Below are 13,907 nucleotides of genomic sequence, written 5' to 3'. Positions count from 1 at the left end.
CCACTGAAGTGCATCCAGTCGCCAAATATTGCATTCATTTTGGAAGCCTGGTATAAATGTCAAAAGATCTGGTTCTACTCAGGTGCGAAATGTTTTAAATGTGAACGCATCCGTCCGGCAAAGAATGCAACTCTTGTACAAGCCTTTCATCGGTGCCGTGGGAAGTGAACTCTTTTGTTTAATACGTGTTTATTAATCTGATGTCTGCAGGATGCCTCCCTTCTTGCGCCTCGCTTGGTTACCTGAGAAATAATTGGGTTCTGAAAGGTGCCCTTTGCAAGAATCCAACGGTACCCGCAGTCTCCGCATCTCATGCGTGCATTGTACTTACGAGTTTTTAAAAGAAAACACACACGGGATTGCATGAAATATGCGAGGAAGGGAGGAGAGAAAGAGAGGAGGAGAAATTGAAGCAGATTCCTCGTTCTGCCCGTGCAACAATGTATGGAATGCGCGCACGCGCAGTGCGCGCCCCGGGTTGGGCGGACCTTCCAGCCGAGCCATTGGAAAAGAGCAGGAAGAGCCCGGGGTGGGCGGGGTCCCGGGGCCACGTCACAATAGCGGCGTGGGTGGATTGACGAGCGTGCGGGCGAGCTGATTGGCTGGAAGGGGCCAGTGTGTATGTCCATGTGTGTTGCGGGTCGAGCGCCGCTCACTTCGCTCCGAGGCGTGCGATCAGCTTAAACGCTCGTGTGACAGGCAGCCCAGGCGCTGTTAGCCAGATCGCTCGTCCCAGCTTCAGCGGTGGGGGAAAGAAAAGAACCTTGTTCATCTTCAGCAGAAGAATCGCTTGCATCTAAGGAAGAAGGAAAAAAGAAGCAAAGAAGACTTTGGAATTACGGCAACAATAGTAGAGAGAACAAAAAAAAATTTACAGAAGTTTAAGAAGCATTAGTGGCCAGGGCGAGAAGAGAAAAATATAAAGAAGCCGGCTTAACTTTGCTGGTCCTTAACCAGGAAGAAACTTTTTTTTTGGGGGGGTGGGGGTAATCCTGTTTCCTTTTCCTTTCTCACAGTGCTGTCTAATATATAAGGGCTCGCCTTTGCAACTGAGGGCAGTCGTTTCACCCAACGTCCACTTACAAGTTTTTTTCAACTTTGGCTGTGATTTTTTGTTTTACTGCGTTTTTTGAGAGGGGAGAAGAAATAATTTTTTTTGAGGGGGAAAAACAGTTTAAAACCGATTAACGCCGAAAAGTGGTGGAAATGGCCCCTTCGTGGATGTACCTGGCGGTGAGATTTTTGGGAGTTCTGCACCTTATTAATTTATTGGCTCGGAGTGGTCGGGCTCTTGTGTGCTTGCCCTGCGATGAATCCAAATGCGAGGAGCCAAGGAATTGTTCGGGGAGTATACTGATGGGCTTCTGCGGCTGCTGCGCGACCTGTGCTAAGCAGCAGAACGAAACTTGTGGCGGCGTCTACGGAGTGTACGGCACTTGCGATCTCGGCCTCCATTGCGTTATCAGACCTCCCTTCAGCGGCGGCTCCATCACTGGCTACGAAGTTGGGATCTGCCAAGGTAGGATGTTGTGCAGCGCCTGACTTTTAACATGGCGCGATGTAACTTCAAAGTTAACTCCAGTAACTGCTGGCGTGTTCAGTGGGAGAGAAAGGGAAGTATCTTCAGGGGTTCTCTTTGCAAAATAAAAGATTCACTACACTCTTAATGCTACACCGCCCGCGCCCTATTAAGGCCGCTCCGCGGACCCCGTGCTCTGCTAGGTACAAACTAATGCACCTTTCTGCAGCTTTTACGATAATTATGCTATGCTTACTGATTCCACCTCCTTTTTATTTTGCACTGACGTGATGCTGCTGACCCGGGATTCCTTGTTTAAAAATGTATAGGTAATGGCTCACCTCCCTTCTCTAACTCACGGGATTTGGGGGTAAAAGGGGCAAACGATTTCTGTTGTTGATATTGTTGCTAACAGACTCCTTGCTGTTTCTGGACCCGGAGCTGCTCAGCTCGGCTTCTTCACTAACTGTGGACTGTTGGAGGGTTTTTTTTTGACTGGAATGTATGCTATGTCTGCATAGTGGATCGGATCCCAGGTTTGGAAGCCACCCTGTGCCTCAAGGAAGGGACGGAACTATAGAGTCAGTACGAGCTGGCGAGTGGCTTCACTCTCCGCTCGCTTAACGAACCGCAGAATAGTCCTGTGTGGATTAAAAAGACGCACCGGGAACTTGTCATCGCAACTTTCGCCCATTCTGTTGGCGTCGAGCGCACGAGTCTGTCTGTGTCTTTATGTATATAAAAAAAATGCATCACTCCAGATGTGTACCCTATGCTAGGCACTCGATGTGGCATTGATTAGTATCTTTGGAGATGAAACGCTGTTGTTTCTAATTGATCGGGATACAGTTTACAGTTAGCGTAGCATCATTGCCGATTCGCACTAGACCCGAGGTTTGCAAATGAGAAAGGGTGACTTGAAATGCAGGGTCCTTTTTTTAAACTGGAAACTTTATTGAATAAAATTGGCTAGAGAAGCAAAAACATAAATGTCAGCCAATTTTTTCCCGATATATTGGAAACACTTGCATTTTCCAAATCTGGCTGCAGTGTGATCCGACGATTTTACTCAGTCAGCGAAGTTCTTTTATGTAAAAAAAAACTTTTATCGATAGGACTGCAGTTGAAGAAAAACTGCAATGTCTGTGGCTCCCCACCCCGTTAATTCTCACTATTATTTTTTCTCCCTGTGGAGGGACTTGCGGACTCGACGTGTGCTCTTTCAATCTTGAAAGACAGGCGGCAGTAGTGAGTCGTCCGAAAGAAATTCTCACGAATCAACAAACAAAACAATCACTGAATTCAAAATTTCGTCTCCCGGAGCTTAAATCCGTCGCTGACACTTGCCCCGTCTGGGTGTAATCGAGGATAGCATTTGTTAAAGGGACGGGAGAAAGTGTTTGGGAGCTATGAGAAGTGTGTTTTTATATAAAGTCAACAATTTTTGGCATTGGGCACAGGGAATTTCTTCCAAATTCCTCAGCAGCAGAATTTTTCTCTCTTTTCATTTCTTATCCTGAAAGTTTAGATCCCTTCGCCCGCTCTCCTGCATATCCCAAGGATTTCCTTTATAGGACCGTTGGGAACTTCTCGGGCGCAGCTCCAAGCAAATGATATAGCAAAACAAACGTTGCCCGAGATGTCACGAAGGAAAGTGGATTCAGCTAAACTCAACGACAAACATGATCCGCGTTCCCTCACTTTTAAACAAAACAATGTGTGTTTTTTTTCGTTCTGAGCTTTGCGTTTGAAACTCCAGGACGTAAGGTGACAGAGGCAGGCTTGTTAACGATGTCTCTCGTGTTCTCCATTGCCTCAGCAAATTGGACGAGTTAGTTGAGGAAGGCAGTTGTGGATTATAGCACTCGCCCATGTTAGGGATGTTGTGGCTGCCCTCAACATCTTTGAGGTTAGGGCAGAGAAAGAGCGCTGTTCTTGTACACTGACCTCAGCCAGAAGGCTGACGTAACGACCTGAAATCAGATCAGACCAGTTTAACAATTGCTGTGGTAGTGTAGTGGTTAAGCTAAAGGGCTACAAATTCAGACCCTTGGGCAATTGAGGCAAACTCACGAGTTCAAATCCCACCCTAGCTTTTAGGAAATTAAAGAAATTAATCTCGACATCTCTGATTTGGCTGCCTGTGAAATGGCCTAAGAGAGTCATACTGACCAGTGGTATTGTAGCAGGCAATTTGACATGACAGCTTACTTCTCTGGGGTACGTGTCCCAGTCTCATTCATCTCAAAAATGTAGGATTATTGTAAGAACAAGTAAAAGAATATAATGACAACAATATGTATGATGTACAGGTATATCGGTCTGCAGTGTTTCTATAAGAGGAAAAGTTCAAAGTAAAGTTATTATCAACGTATGTAGGTGTTTCCATATACCACCCCTGAGGTTCATTCACTTGCAGACATTCACAGTAGAACAAAGACGTCCAATAGAATCAGTGAAAAACTACACGCCAAAGACTGAAAAACAGCCAAAGAGGATGAACTGTGCAAATGTAATAATGTTATCACCACTCACTTAGATAACGGCAAAGTATTACAGCAGAACAGAAAGGACACTGTCAGGATATGAAAGGATGTAAGGAGCAACTGATACTAGAGACTGTAATCAAGCCCAGTGGAAAAACAGAAATTTTTCATGTTGTTATATCGACTACCAAAAATCATACTTATGGCTCATAGAAGTTCTTAATTATATATAAGCTACACCCAGTACTTGTGAAATTCCCACAACATCTGATGAAGCATTGGCTTACTATAATCACCCTATCTATTAACAACCAGAAAAGAACAATCACCGTAACGTATCAAAATAAACTGAGGCATTTTGCAGGAGAACTCTCTAAGCCCACCATGGTTTTGTCTAGCTTTAAACCCACTCTCTTAACTTACTAAATCAGATTTTTAAAAAGCATATTGAATTAGAGATAACCAAAAGAATTATACCTTAATACACTTTCTATATATGGATGATTTGAAATTACACGCTCCTTCCTCAGTAAAGCAAAGGCAATTAATTCAAATAGTGGAACTATTTTCAAAAGATATAAACCAGCACTTTGGACTAGACAAGCGCAGAACATTAAACATAAAGAAAGCAGTAGAGCAAGTAGAATATAAAACAGAGCAGCAGGATGCAATACAACCAACGGATGAATATGAAACATGTAAGCGTTTGGGATATCGACAAGCAAAGAAAATAGATCATAGGGCGATAAACTTTTGATGGAATTTACTTCAAATTTGCCGAACAGAGCTCAATAGTAAAAATGTAACAAAGGCAATAAACACTTTCTCTATAGCTGTATTACATATCCTTTTTTTTTGGAGACCTCTTCCCAGAAACAGAAGGGTTCACTGTGACAATACAGGGCCAGGTCATTAACACAAAAATATATAATAAAAGACCCACAAATTCAAGATGATAGATGCCGAAAATGCCAGAGAAACCAGAAACAATCCAACACATTACAGGATCCTGCAGCAGTTCAACTCAATCTGATTAACACATCAAGTAGCAAACATCATTCAACAAAATCTTGTTTTAAAATACAAGCTCATAAAAGACACCACACTTTGCTATAAATACAAGACTGATCCAGTTTTAGAGTCAGAGTCCCACAAATTATATATGACTGATCCATTATGACAGATTGGACAATCCATAATAACCATCCGGATATAATATTACACGATAAACAAACAAGAACAACTTACTTAATACATATAACCATTCCAACCACACATAACATACAGAAATCAATACGTGAAAAGACCAGAAATGTGCTGAACTGAAAGAGGAAACTGAAAGGTTATGGAACATGATCAGGGTTTACATTGTCCCCAATAGTAATATCTACAACTGGTATCATTCCAAAATCACTACACAGTGGCATTATACAAATTGGCCTACACTACAATGCGCATATCAATCTTCAGAAAGCCACAATACTAAACACCACTAGAATAGTCGGAAAGTTCCTGGAAATTGAGAAGTGAGTGTGCTTGGCTGTGCCCGCACCTCAGGTTTTAGCAGCTTGAGCTGAGAAAAAAATAAGTAATAATATTGAACAAAAGCACTGAGAACACGAGTTGCAGAGTCCTTGAAAGTGAGTCTGTTGGTTGTGGAATCAGCTTCCTGTTGAGGTGAGTGAAGTTGTCCATGCTGGTTCAATAGCCTGATGGTTGAAGGGCAATAACTCTTCCTGAACCTGGTGGTATGAGAACCAAGACCCTCTTTCTCGACAGCAGAAGCAAGAAGTATACGGCCTGGATGGTGGGGTCTTTGATAAGGTTCACCAAGCTCTTTGATGTTGCCGTGTTTGCCAAGCTTGCGCAGTTGGCTTGCCAATCGCCAGTCGAGGTGACATCCTCAATGCAAGAAATACCTCAACCCAAGCGACCAATATCCTCCACCGTTCTTACCAAGCTCTACACAAACAAACCCTCTTTGAATTACAGACAGCATAATGACATGAAGAAAGTATTGGGAATCTTACAATTCCTGTGTCTATTCAGAAACAAACTGCTAAAGCAAGACTCCCAACCTGAGATTCATGGACCTGTCAGTTAATGGCATAAAAAAAGGCTGGCAACCCCTCTGCTGGAGAAACTCTGCAGATCAAGCATCATCTGTGGAGGGAAATGGACAATCAGTGTTTCAGGTCAAGACCCATCCTCTGATTGTATAATGGTTGAGATGTAAAATAAGTTAATTATCAAAAGATTTTTAAGTAGCATTTGCCCCATTTACTTTTAAAGGACAGTACAACTCATGTTCTCAATATTTATTGTTTGTTTATTTTTTTCCCCTTTTTGTGTTTGCACAGTTTCTTGTCTTTTGCTCATTGATTGTTTGTGTGTGGTTCTTTCATTGAATCTGTGTTGTGTTTCTTTGCACTTGCTGTGTATGCCCGCAAGGAAATAAATCCCAGGATGGTTTATGGTGACATATATTTATGTTTACTTTGACCTTCAATTCAAATTTAAGAAAGCTAAAAGTTCAAAGTAAATCTATTATCACTATATACTACCCTGAGATTCATTTCGCTTGCATGTATTCACAATAGAAAGGAAAAAAAATACAATAGAATCAATAAAAGGTTAAAGCTCCTGTAAAAAAAAAGGGCTTGCAGCACAGCTCTTAACCCCATAAGTTTCTTTCCTATAACAAATTATTGTGCTGAATGGTGCATTGGGCTATGACACAGCCGTGTGAACTGCGAGAGCCAGTTTGTTGTCCCGAGTGGTGATTTGTTTCATTGCTGGGACTCCTGAGACAGGCAACGTCCTGGCAGCTTGCCCATGTTAAATTCAAGGGGCTAGCAAGAGGGGAAAGGCACGGTGGGGATTGCAACAGCTAGTGCTGTAATTTGTGCCACCCATGACTGAGCTGATACCACCGAGCTGAAGGGGGAAGCTGGAAGAAATGCTTCCCCGCAGAGAATTATCTGGACACGTTAGAATGATTCACCACAAGGCCAAAAGAAATTTTACCATCACTTAAGAAGAACTGGTTAATGTTTGGGAAGAATATGAAAGGAAAGAGGGAAGTGCCTTGCAGCAGTTAGTGCTTGTGTTTCTAAAATGGCAACATCTACCACTGGTGGGGAGAGATTCAAAGGTATTAATTTACTTTTAAAGGCAAAGTGCTATTCAAATTTAATATTTCTGGAACAGATGTGGGAAATATAAGTACCTACATTGATTTCCTCCTACCCATGCTGATATTTCTCTATGAAGACCTAAAGAAAATTTTAAGGAACCCTAGCAGCCAAACCATGTGGACCCACAGTGCAGATCAAACATCTGGGTGTGTTTTCTACGGCTGTGTAGTTACTTCCAATTTCCTAGAACTTTACATTGGCGTGGTGATTCTGATGGTATCACCATGGAACTTTGGTAGAAATCAAATCATAGAAAGCTTAGAATCAGAATCAGGTTTATTATCTCTGGCGTATGTCATGAAATTTGTTGCTTTGCAGAAGCAGTACCATGCAATACATAAAATATACTGCAAATTACAGTAAGGAATACAGATAACAAAGTAGTGCATAAAATAGTGAGGGAGTGTTTTTGGGTTAATTGGCCTTTCATAAATCTGATGGTGGAAGGGAAGAAGCTGTTCCAAATTTGTTGAGTGTGTGTTGTTAGGCTTCTGTACCGCCTCCCGGATAGTGACGTGCAAGAAGAGGTCGTGAAAGTCCTTCATGATGGATGCCACCTTCTTGGGGCATCAATTTTTGAAGATATCCTCATCTCTTGGGAAGCTAGTGCTGGCGTCTGACACACACACACACACACACACACACACACACACACACACACACACACACAGAGAGAGAGAGGGAGAGAGAGAGAGAGAGAGAGAACTTTAATGTCGATAAAATGAAGAACGCTTTTGTAGACAGTTATTGAGAACGGCCACTTGTATTTGTCAGTATATATTGAAGGGACAACTCTCATCTGCCTGACGTAGGGGACTGAGTGGTGGAGGAACTTGGTGCAGGCTCTAGGTACATTTTAGTATCAGCAAGGAGCAAGAGACGCAGCACAGCTCTTGGAAAGGGATTACCTGGCACAAGCTTCTCAGAAGGGGTAGCAAATCCCTGGAATTCTCAACCACAGGAGTTCTGGCGGCGAGAACATTAGAATTATTTAAGGTGGATGGAGATGGAAGGGATGTGCTGAAACTGGAGAGACTTCAAAGGAGGTTCACAAAAATGATTCCAGGATTGAATGGCTTGTCATATGAAGAGCGTTTGATGACCCTGGGCCTGTATTCACTGGAATTCAGAAGAATGAGGGGGTATCTCATTGAAACCTATCAAATGGTGAAAGGCCTTGATAGAGTGGATGTGGAGAGGATGTTTCCTATGGTGGGTAGACGAAGACCAGAGGGCACAGCCTCATAATAGAGGGGCATCCTTTTACAACGGAAGTGAGGAGGAAATTCTTTAGCCAGAGAGTGATGAATCTGTGGAATTCATTGCCACAGGCATCTGTGGAGACCAAGTCTTTAAGTATGTTTAAGGCAGAGGTTGGTCAGGACATGAAGGGATACTGGGAGGAGATTTTGGATGAGAGGAAAATTGAATTAGCCACAATGAAATTAGCAGACTTGATGGGCCAAATGGCCTAATTTTGCTCCTATATCTTATGGTCTTATAAGGTATTGAGTGTTCAGGGAATTGAGAACTATGGGGATCTGGCACTAAAGAGGATTGAGGTCCAGGGCAGATGAACAATGATCATGTTAAAAGGTGGGCAGCTGGACTTCTCCGATTGTGTTCTAGTCTCCTTGAGGTGATTGACAGTTGGCACAGTCCAAAAGGTCTCTTGTTGCTGTTGTGCTAGGAGATCTGACAGGAGTCCTTTTCCAGTATATGAGCACCATAGCAAAAGCAGACTTGGACGGGTAATATGAGAGACTTCATAAGGCATTCATCAGACCACGACTGGAGTATTTTGAGCAGATTTGGAGCCCATATCTAAATATTTAAGAAAGGATGTGCTGGCATTGGAGGGTGTCCAGAGGAGGTTTACAAGAATGATGCTGGGAGTGAAAGTGTTAATGTATGAGGAGTGTTTGACAGCTCTGCACCTGTATTCACTTGAGTTTAGAAGATCAGAGGGTTGCTAGCTTACTGAAACCTACCGAATAGAATGGATGCAGAGAGGATGCTTCTTATACTGGGGAGTCTAGGACCGAGGGCACAGCCTCAGAATACAAGCACTTTCTTTCAGAACAGAGGTGAGGAGGAATTTCTCTAGCCACAGGATGGTCAATTTGTGCAATTTATTGTCACAGAATGCTGTGGAGGCTAAAGCACTGGGGTCTTGGAGATTGGAAGGTTCTTGATTCGTAAGAACATCAGGGAGAAAGCTGGACAATGGAGTTGAGAGGGGACAGTAAATTAGCCATGAGCAAGTAGTGCAGCAGACTTGACGGGCTGGATGATCAAATTCTGCTCCTGTATCTTGTAGTTAAACTAAGGCAAAGAGAAGTCAGTGCATGATATAAACTTGGTTTCTGTCAAACATTTTCGTTGGTTGCGCTTATGGAGGTTCCAAGGCAGTACAAGAAGGGAAGAAATGAGGTGCATCTTGCTAAGGCTACCAGCCATGACCTGCCTGCTATCTGAGCATAGATGGTCTGATAAGTAAAACTGGGTATAACATGAAACTGGCCATTGGCCATTTCCTTTTGCTCGCAGAATGTGGATGTTGACAGGGCAACACCAGCATTATTATCCATTCCCAATTGCCCTTGAATCAAGGGCAAACTTAAAAATTCAACCACATATAGGTCAAGTTCGTCAACCTTCCTTGCTGAACATTATGATGAGTCAAGGGGGTTTGTACAACACTGCGGAGGCTCATGTGAGAGCTTCTGAGGCTGATTCCAGATTTAGTTAATCACTTAAGTTTAAATTCTCCCATTGCTGTGATGAGATTTGAACTCATGATTCCAAGTCATTGGTCTCGGCTGCCAGTCAAGTTACTTAAGCATTATGCTTGTGCCTGGAGTCCACATGTGTGTAACACATCTAAAATAATCCTACATATGTCCATATAAATGTTTATTGGCTGTAATTACATAAATTAGTGACTAAACAGGTGCCAAGGTTGTGACTGGTTTAATGGTTAAGCCCCGTTTACAGCCGCATGCATGTTGTGCACTTGTTTTGATCTTGGCCGTGTTCTGAAAATACTTTTCTTTCAGATGAGAACTGGGAGGACGACCAGCTTCTTGGATTTGAGCCCTGCAATAAAAACCTAGCAACAGGCTGCAATATTATCAACGGCAAGTGTGAATGCGATGCCATTCGGACCTGTAGTAACCCTTTCGGCTTTCCCGATCGGGAAAGCTGCCTCTCGGCTCTGAAGCGGATTGAAGGTGAGTAATGACGGTGAAGCGCCTCGGATTTGGAGTTGTACAATTTGGTAGTGTTTACTGTTCCAGCTAATATCACATTGTAAACTGTGGGTGTGGGCAGGTGGAGGGTTGGCAAGGTAATCCTGTAGAGGGTGACCTCTATCTCCATGGCAAAGATCAGATATCACACTTCCTCTTTGTGCCTATCTCTCTCTCTTTGTCCCTCTCTCACTGTGTATGATTTCTGTGTCTGCTTTTCTTTATCTATCTGTGTGTGTCTCTCTCTCTCTCTCTCTCTCTCTCTCTGTCTTTCTATCTTTCCCTGTCTCTCTATACATTTAGCATCAATATGAGAGGCTCTGTTTTGTCCCAGATTTTTTTGTCATAAAATAAAGCCGACGTTATATTCTAGAGCAGAAAATGCAGGAAGTGCACAGGAGGCCAGCTGTACCCCTGGAAAACGGAGGGGAGTTAAAAGTTCCAGCTCCATGTTGACCTTCCGTCTGAACTGGGAGGAGTTTAAAGCTAGATGCAGAGAAAGCTGGGAAGAGAGGAAAAACAAAAGGAAAAGTATGGGATTGGGTCAAATGCAGCGTAGGATTATGCTGGATCAGACACACGTGTGTAACCTCCCAGAGCACAGCCACACTAATGGTTACACTTACACTTGAAACATCAGTGGCATGTTTGTCCCACACTGAAGAGTGGAATGGTAAACGTTTACTGCGAAACGGGTTATTCTGAGATCTCAGCCGCAGACTTTGCCAGCTTACTTCTGCCAATGACTTTGAACTGTTAACCACATACACATAAAATAGGCACAATAACATAGCCGTTAGTGTGACTCTTCGACAGCACTGGCATCCCAGGTTCAATTCTGCCGCTGTCTGAAAGGAGTTCATACGTTCTCCCCATGACCGCGTGGGTTCCTCTGGGTGCTGCAGTTTCCTCCCACAGTCCAAAGACATATGGGGTAGTAGGGTCGTTGGTCACATGGGTGTAATTGTGCAGCACAGGCTCGTTAGGCTGGAAGGTCCTGTGACTGTGCTGTATCTCTAAATAAATAGAAAATACATGGTTCTGACCTAGAGGCTGTATTGTGAACCATGTCTACCGTGAATTGGCTTGAACGAAGTACAACAGGATCACAACTTCATTCACAAATGATGTTTGTGCCCTGGTTAGTGGAAATTGAGGAGATGTTTCCTTGAATATCTATTTGATAGTCGGCTCCTTTCTCTGTAGTCCTCTAATGTAAATCACTAAGTTGGTATTTTATGGTCACATGCACCAAGGTACATTGAAAAACTCTGCATGCCATCCGTACTGTTCATTTCCACGCATCAGTACGTCAAGATAGTACGAAGGGAAAGCATAACAGAATGCGGAATAAAGGGTCACCGTTACAGAGAGAGTGCAGTGCAGGCCGACAGTAATGTGCAGGGCCAGGATGAGGTAGATTGAGAAGCCAGGAGTCCATCTTATTGTACAAGGTGACTTATGACAGTGAGGAAAAAGTTGCCCACCCTCCATGGACTGTGTCTGCACTTCTGGCTATCTTGATAAAACAATCAGAACATAAATGCCCAATCCACCCCAGATATTCTCTCTTCTCTCCCCTTACTTTGGGCAGAACATACAGGAAGCCTGACAGCACAAAGATGTCAATCCCGTTCCAGAAGTTCAAGAATTAAAAATCTAGGCTGACTGTTTAGCTCGATGCCATTCCCAATTGTCTTTGAATGAGCCGGTTAAACCATGCCTGCCTACACGGAGTCAGCGGCATTATAGAATCATAGAGTTTTACAGCACGAAAACAGGCCCTGTGGCCTAAGCTTTCCATACTGAGGCTGCATGTGGCCTTATCCCTAATGCATTCCTGTTATTTTACCTGTCCGAGTGGCTTTCAAGTGTTATAACTGTACCGATTTCTACCACTTCCTCTGGCAGCTCGTTCCATGTACCCACCACCCTGTGGGGGAAAATGCACCTCTCATTCCTCTGTTAAATCTTTCCCCTCTCAGCTGAAACCTACACCCTCCACTTGTAGACTCTCTTAGTCTGGGGGAAAAAGACTGTGTCGATTTATTCCAGTAATGCTCCTCATAATTATATAAAATTCTATACGATTACCCTTTGGCCTTCTTTAGGCAAGCTGGTTATGTTGAAGAAGAGCAGGAATCCTGACCACTGTTTATTTCTCAAGTAGCATCATTATTATCTGGTGTTTGTGAAACACTGCCTGCTACAAGTTACAAGAGCCTACACTTTGCAAGTATGGCATTGGCTGGAATCCACTTTGGGGTGTCCTGTGAGGTCAAAAAACTACAAGATAAATATGTCTTTTCCTTATTTGTCCTTGAAGTTTTGGCATTTTTGGTAGCTGGAGATGTGAGGTGGCAGTGCATTTTTTTCCCAGGGAGATCCTATTTTCTCCCCCGTCCCAAAGAGGTGGAGTCCGTGGGTTAATTACCCTCTGTAAATTGCCCCATAAGTGTTGGTAGTTGGTAGATTCTGATAGAAATGTGGAGAGAGTAGGTTCTTGGGGGAATTACTGGGATAATAAGATTGCTCTATGAACTGGCTCAGACTCAAATTGCAGTTGCCTTCTCCTATCACAAAGAAATATGAAATGATAGCCATTTAACATGTTGGAGATCTCCACAAGACTGTAAGACATTGGCCTAGAATTAGGCCATTTGGTCCATTGTGACTGATTTTTTTCCTTCCCAACCCCATTCTCCTTTCTTCTCCCTGTAATCTTTGACATTCTTACCAATCAAAAATCTATCATCCTCCATTTTAAATATACCCAATGACTTGGTTTCCATAGCCACCTGTGGCAATTAACTCCACAGATTCACCACCCTCTGGCTAAAGAAATTTCTTCTCATCTCTGTCCTAAAGGGGCATCCTTCTGTTCTGAGGCTGTGCCCTCAGGTCCTAGACTTTCTCACTATGGAAACACCCTCTTCATGTCCAACATTCAGTAGGTTTCAATGAGATGCCCCACCCCTCATTTTTCTTAAATTCCAGCAAGTACAGGCTCAGAGCCATTAAACACTCCTCATATGTTAATCCTTTACAAGGATCATTCTTGTAAACCTCCTCTGAAAGTTCTCCAATGCCAGTACATGCTCTTATAGGACCAACAGCCAATTCCTCTCCACATAAATTACATATTTCTGTCTCCATCTTTGTCACCATTTATACAAAGAGATCTGCTTTACTGAACTGTTCCAACAGTTGTTCCAAATACTGTACAAACCAGTGTTCCCACCTGGTCTGAAATAGAACTGAGATTTGTGAGCGTTCAGAATCATTGAGGGGAGGAGAGAGCACACAGTGACAGGGAGTTCACAGAGGCAATCAAAGTGATGGAGCAAGAGAATGGAAACTCAGGAAATGATGATAGTTTCTCTCAATGACTTACAATATCCATGGAGACCATTGAGTCAATTCCAGCTCCAGGAGAAAATCCATTCCTTCACTT

General features: G+C 43.1%; 1 protein-coding gene across 2 annotated transcripts in view; it reads left to right on the top strand.

The window, feature by feature from the left end:
- Positions 1-661: 661 nt before the first annotated feature.
- Positions 662-13,907, top strand: part of crim1 (cysteine rich transmembrane BMP regulator 1 (chordin-like)) — a 278,667-nt gene continuing 265,421 nt past the window's right edge. For both annotated transcript variants that reach the window (XM_063055529.1, XM_063055527.1), the window contains exons 1-2: positions 662-1,519; positions 10,262-10,435. In XM_063055529.1, coding sequence (XP_062911599.1) covers positions 1,207-1,519; positions 10,262-10,435 — 487 coding nt within the window. In that variant the 5' untranslated portion in view covers positions 662-1,206. The remainder of the gene's footprint in view (positions 1,520-10,261; positions 10,436-13,907) is intronic.

This window comes from Mobula hypostoma, chromosome 8 (genome assembly GCF_963921235.1).
Source record: "Mobula hypostoma chromosome 8, sMobHyp1.1, whole genome shotgun sequence".
NCBI lineage: Eukaryota > Metazoa > Chordata > Chondrichthyes > Myliobatiformes > Myliobatidae > Mobula > Mobula hypostoma.
Note: the sequence above shows the minus strand (reverse complement) of the source record. Positions and strands in the feature narration are given on the sequence as shown.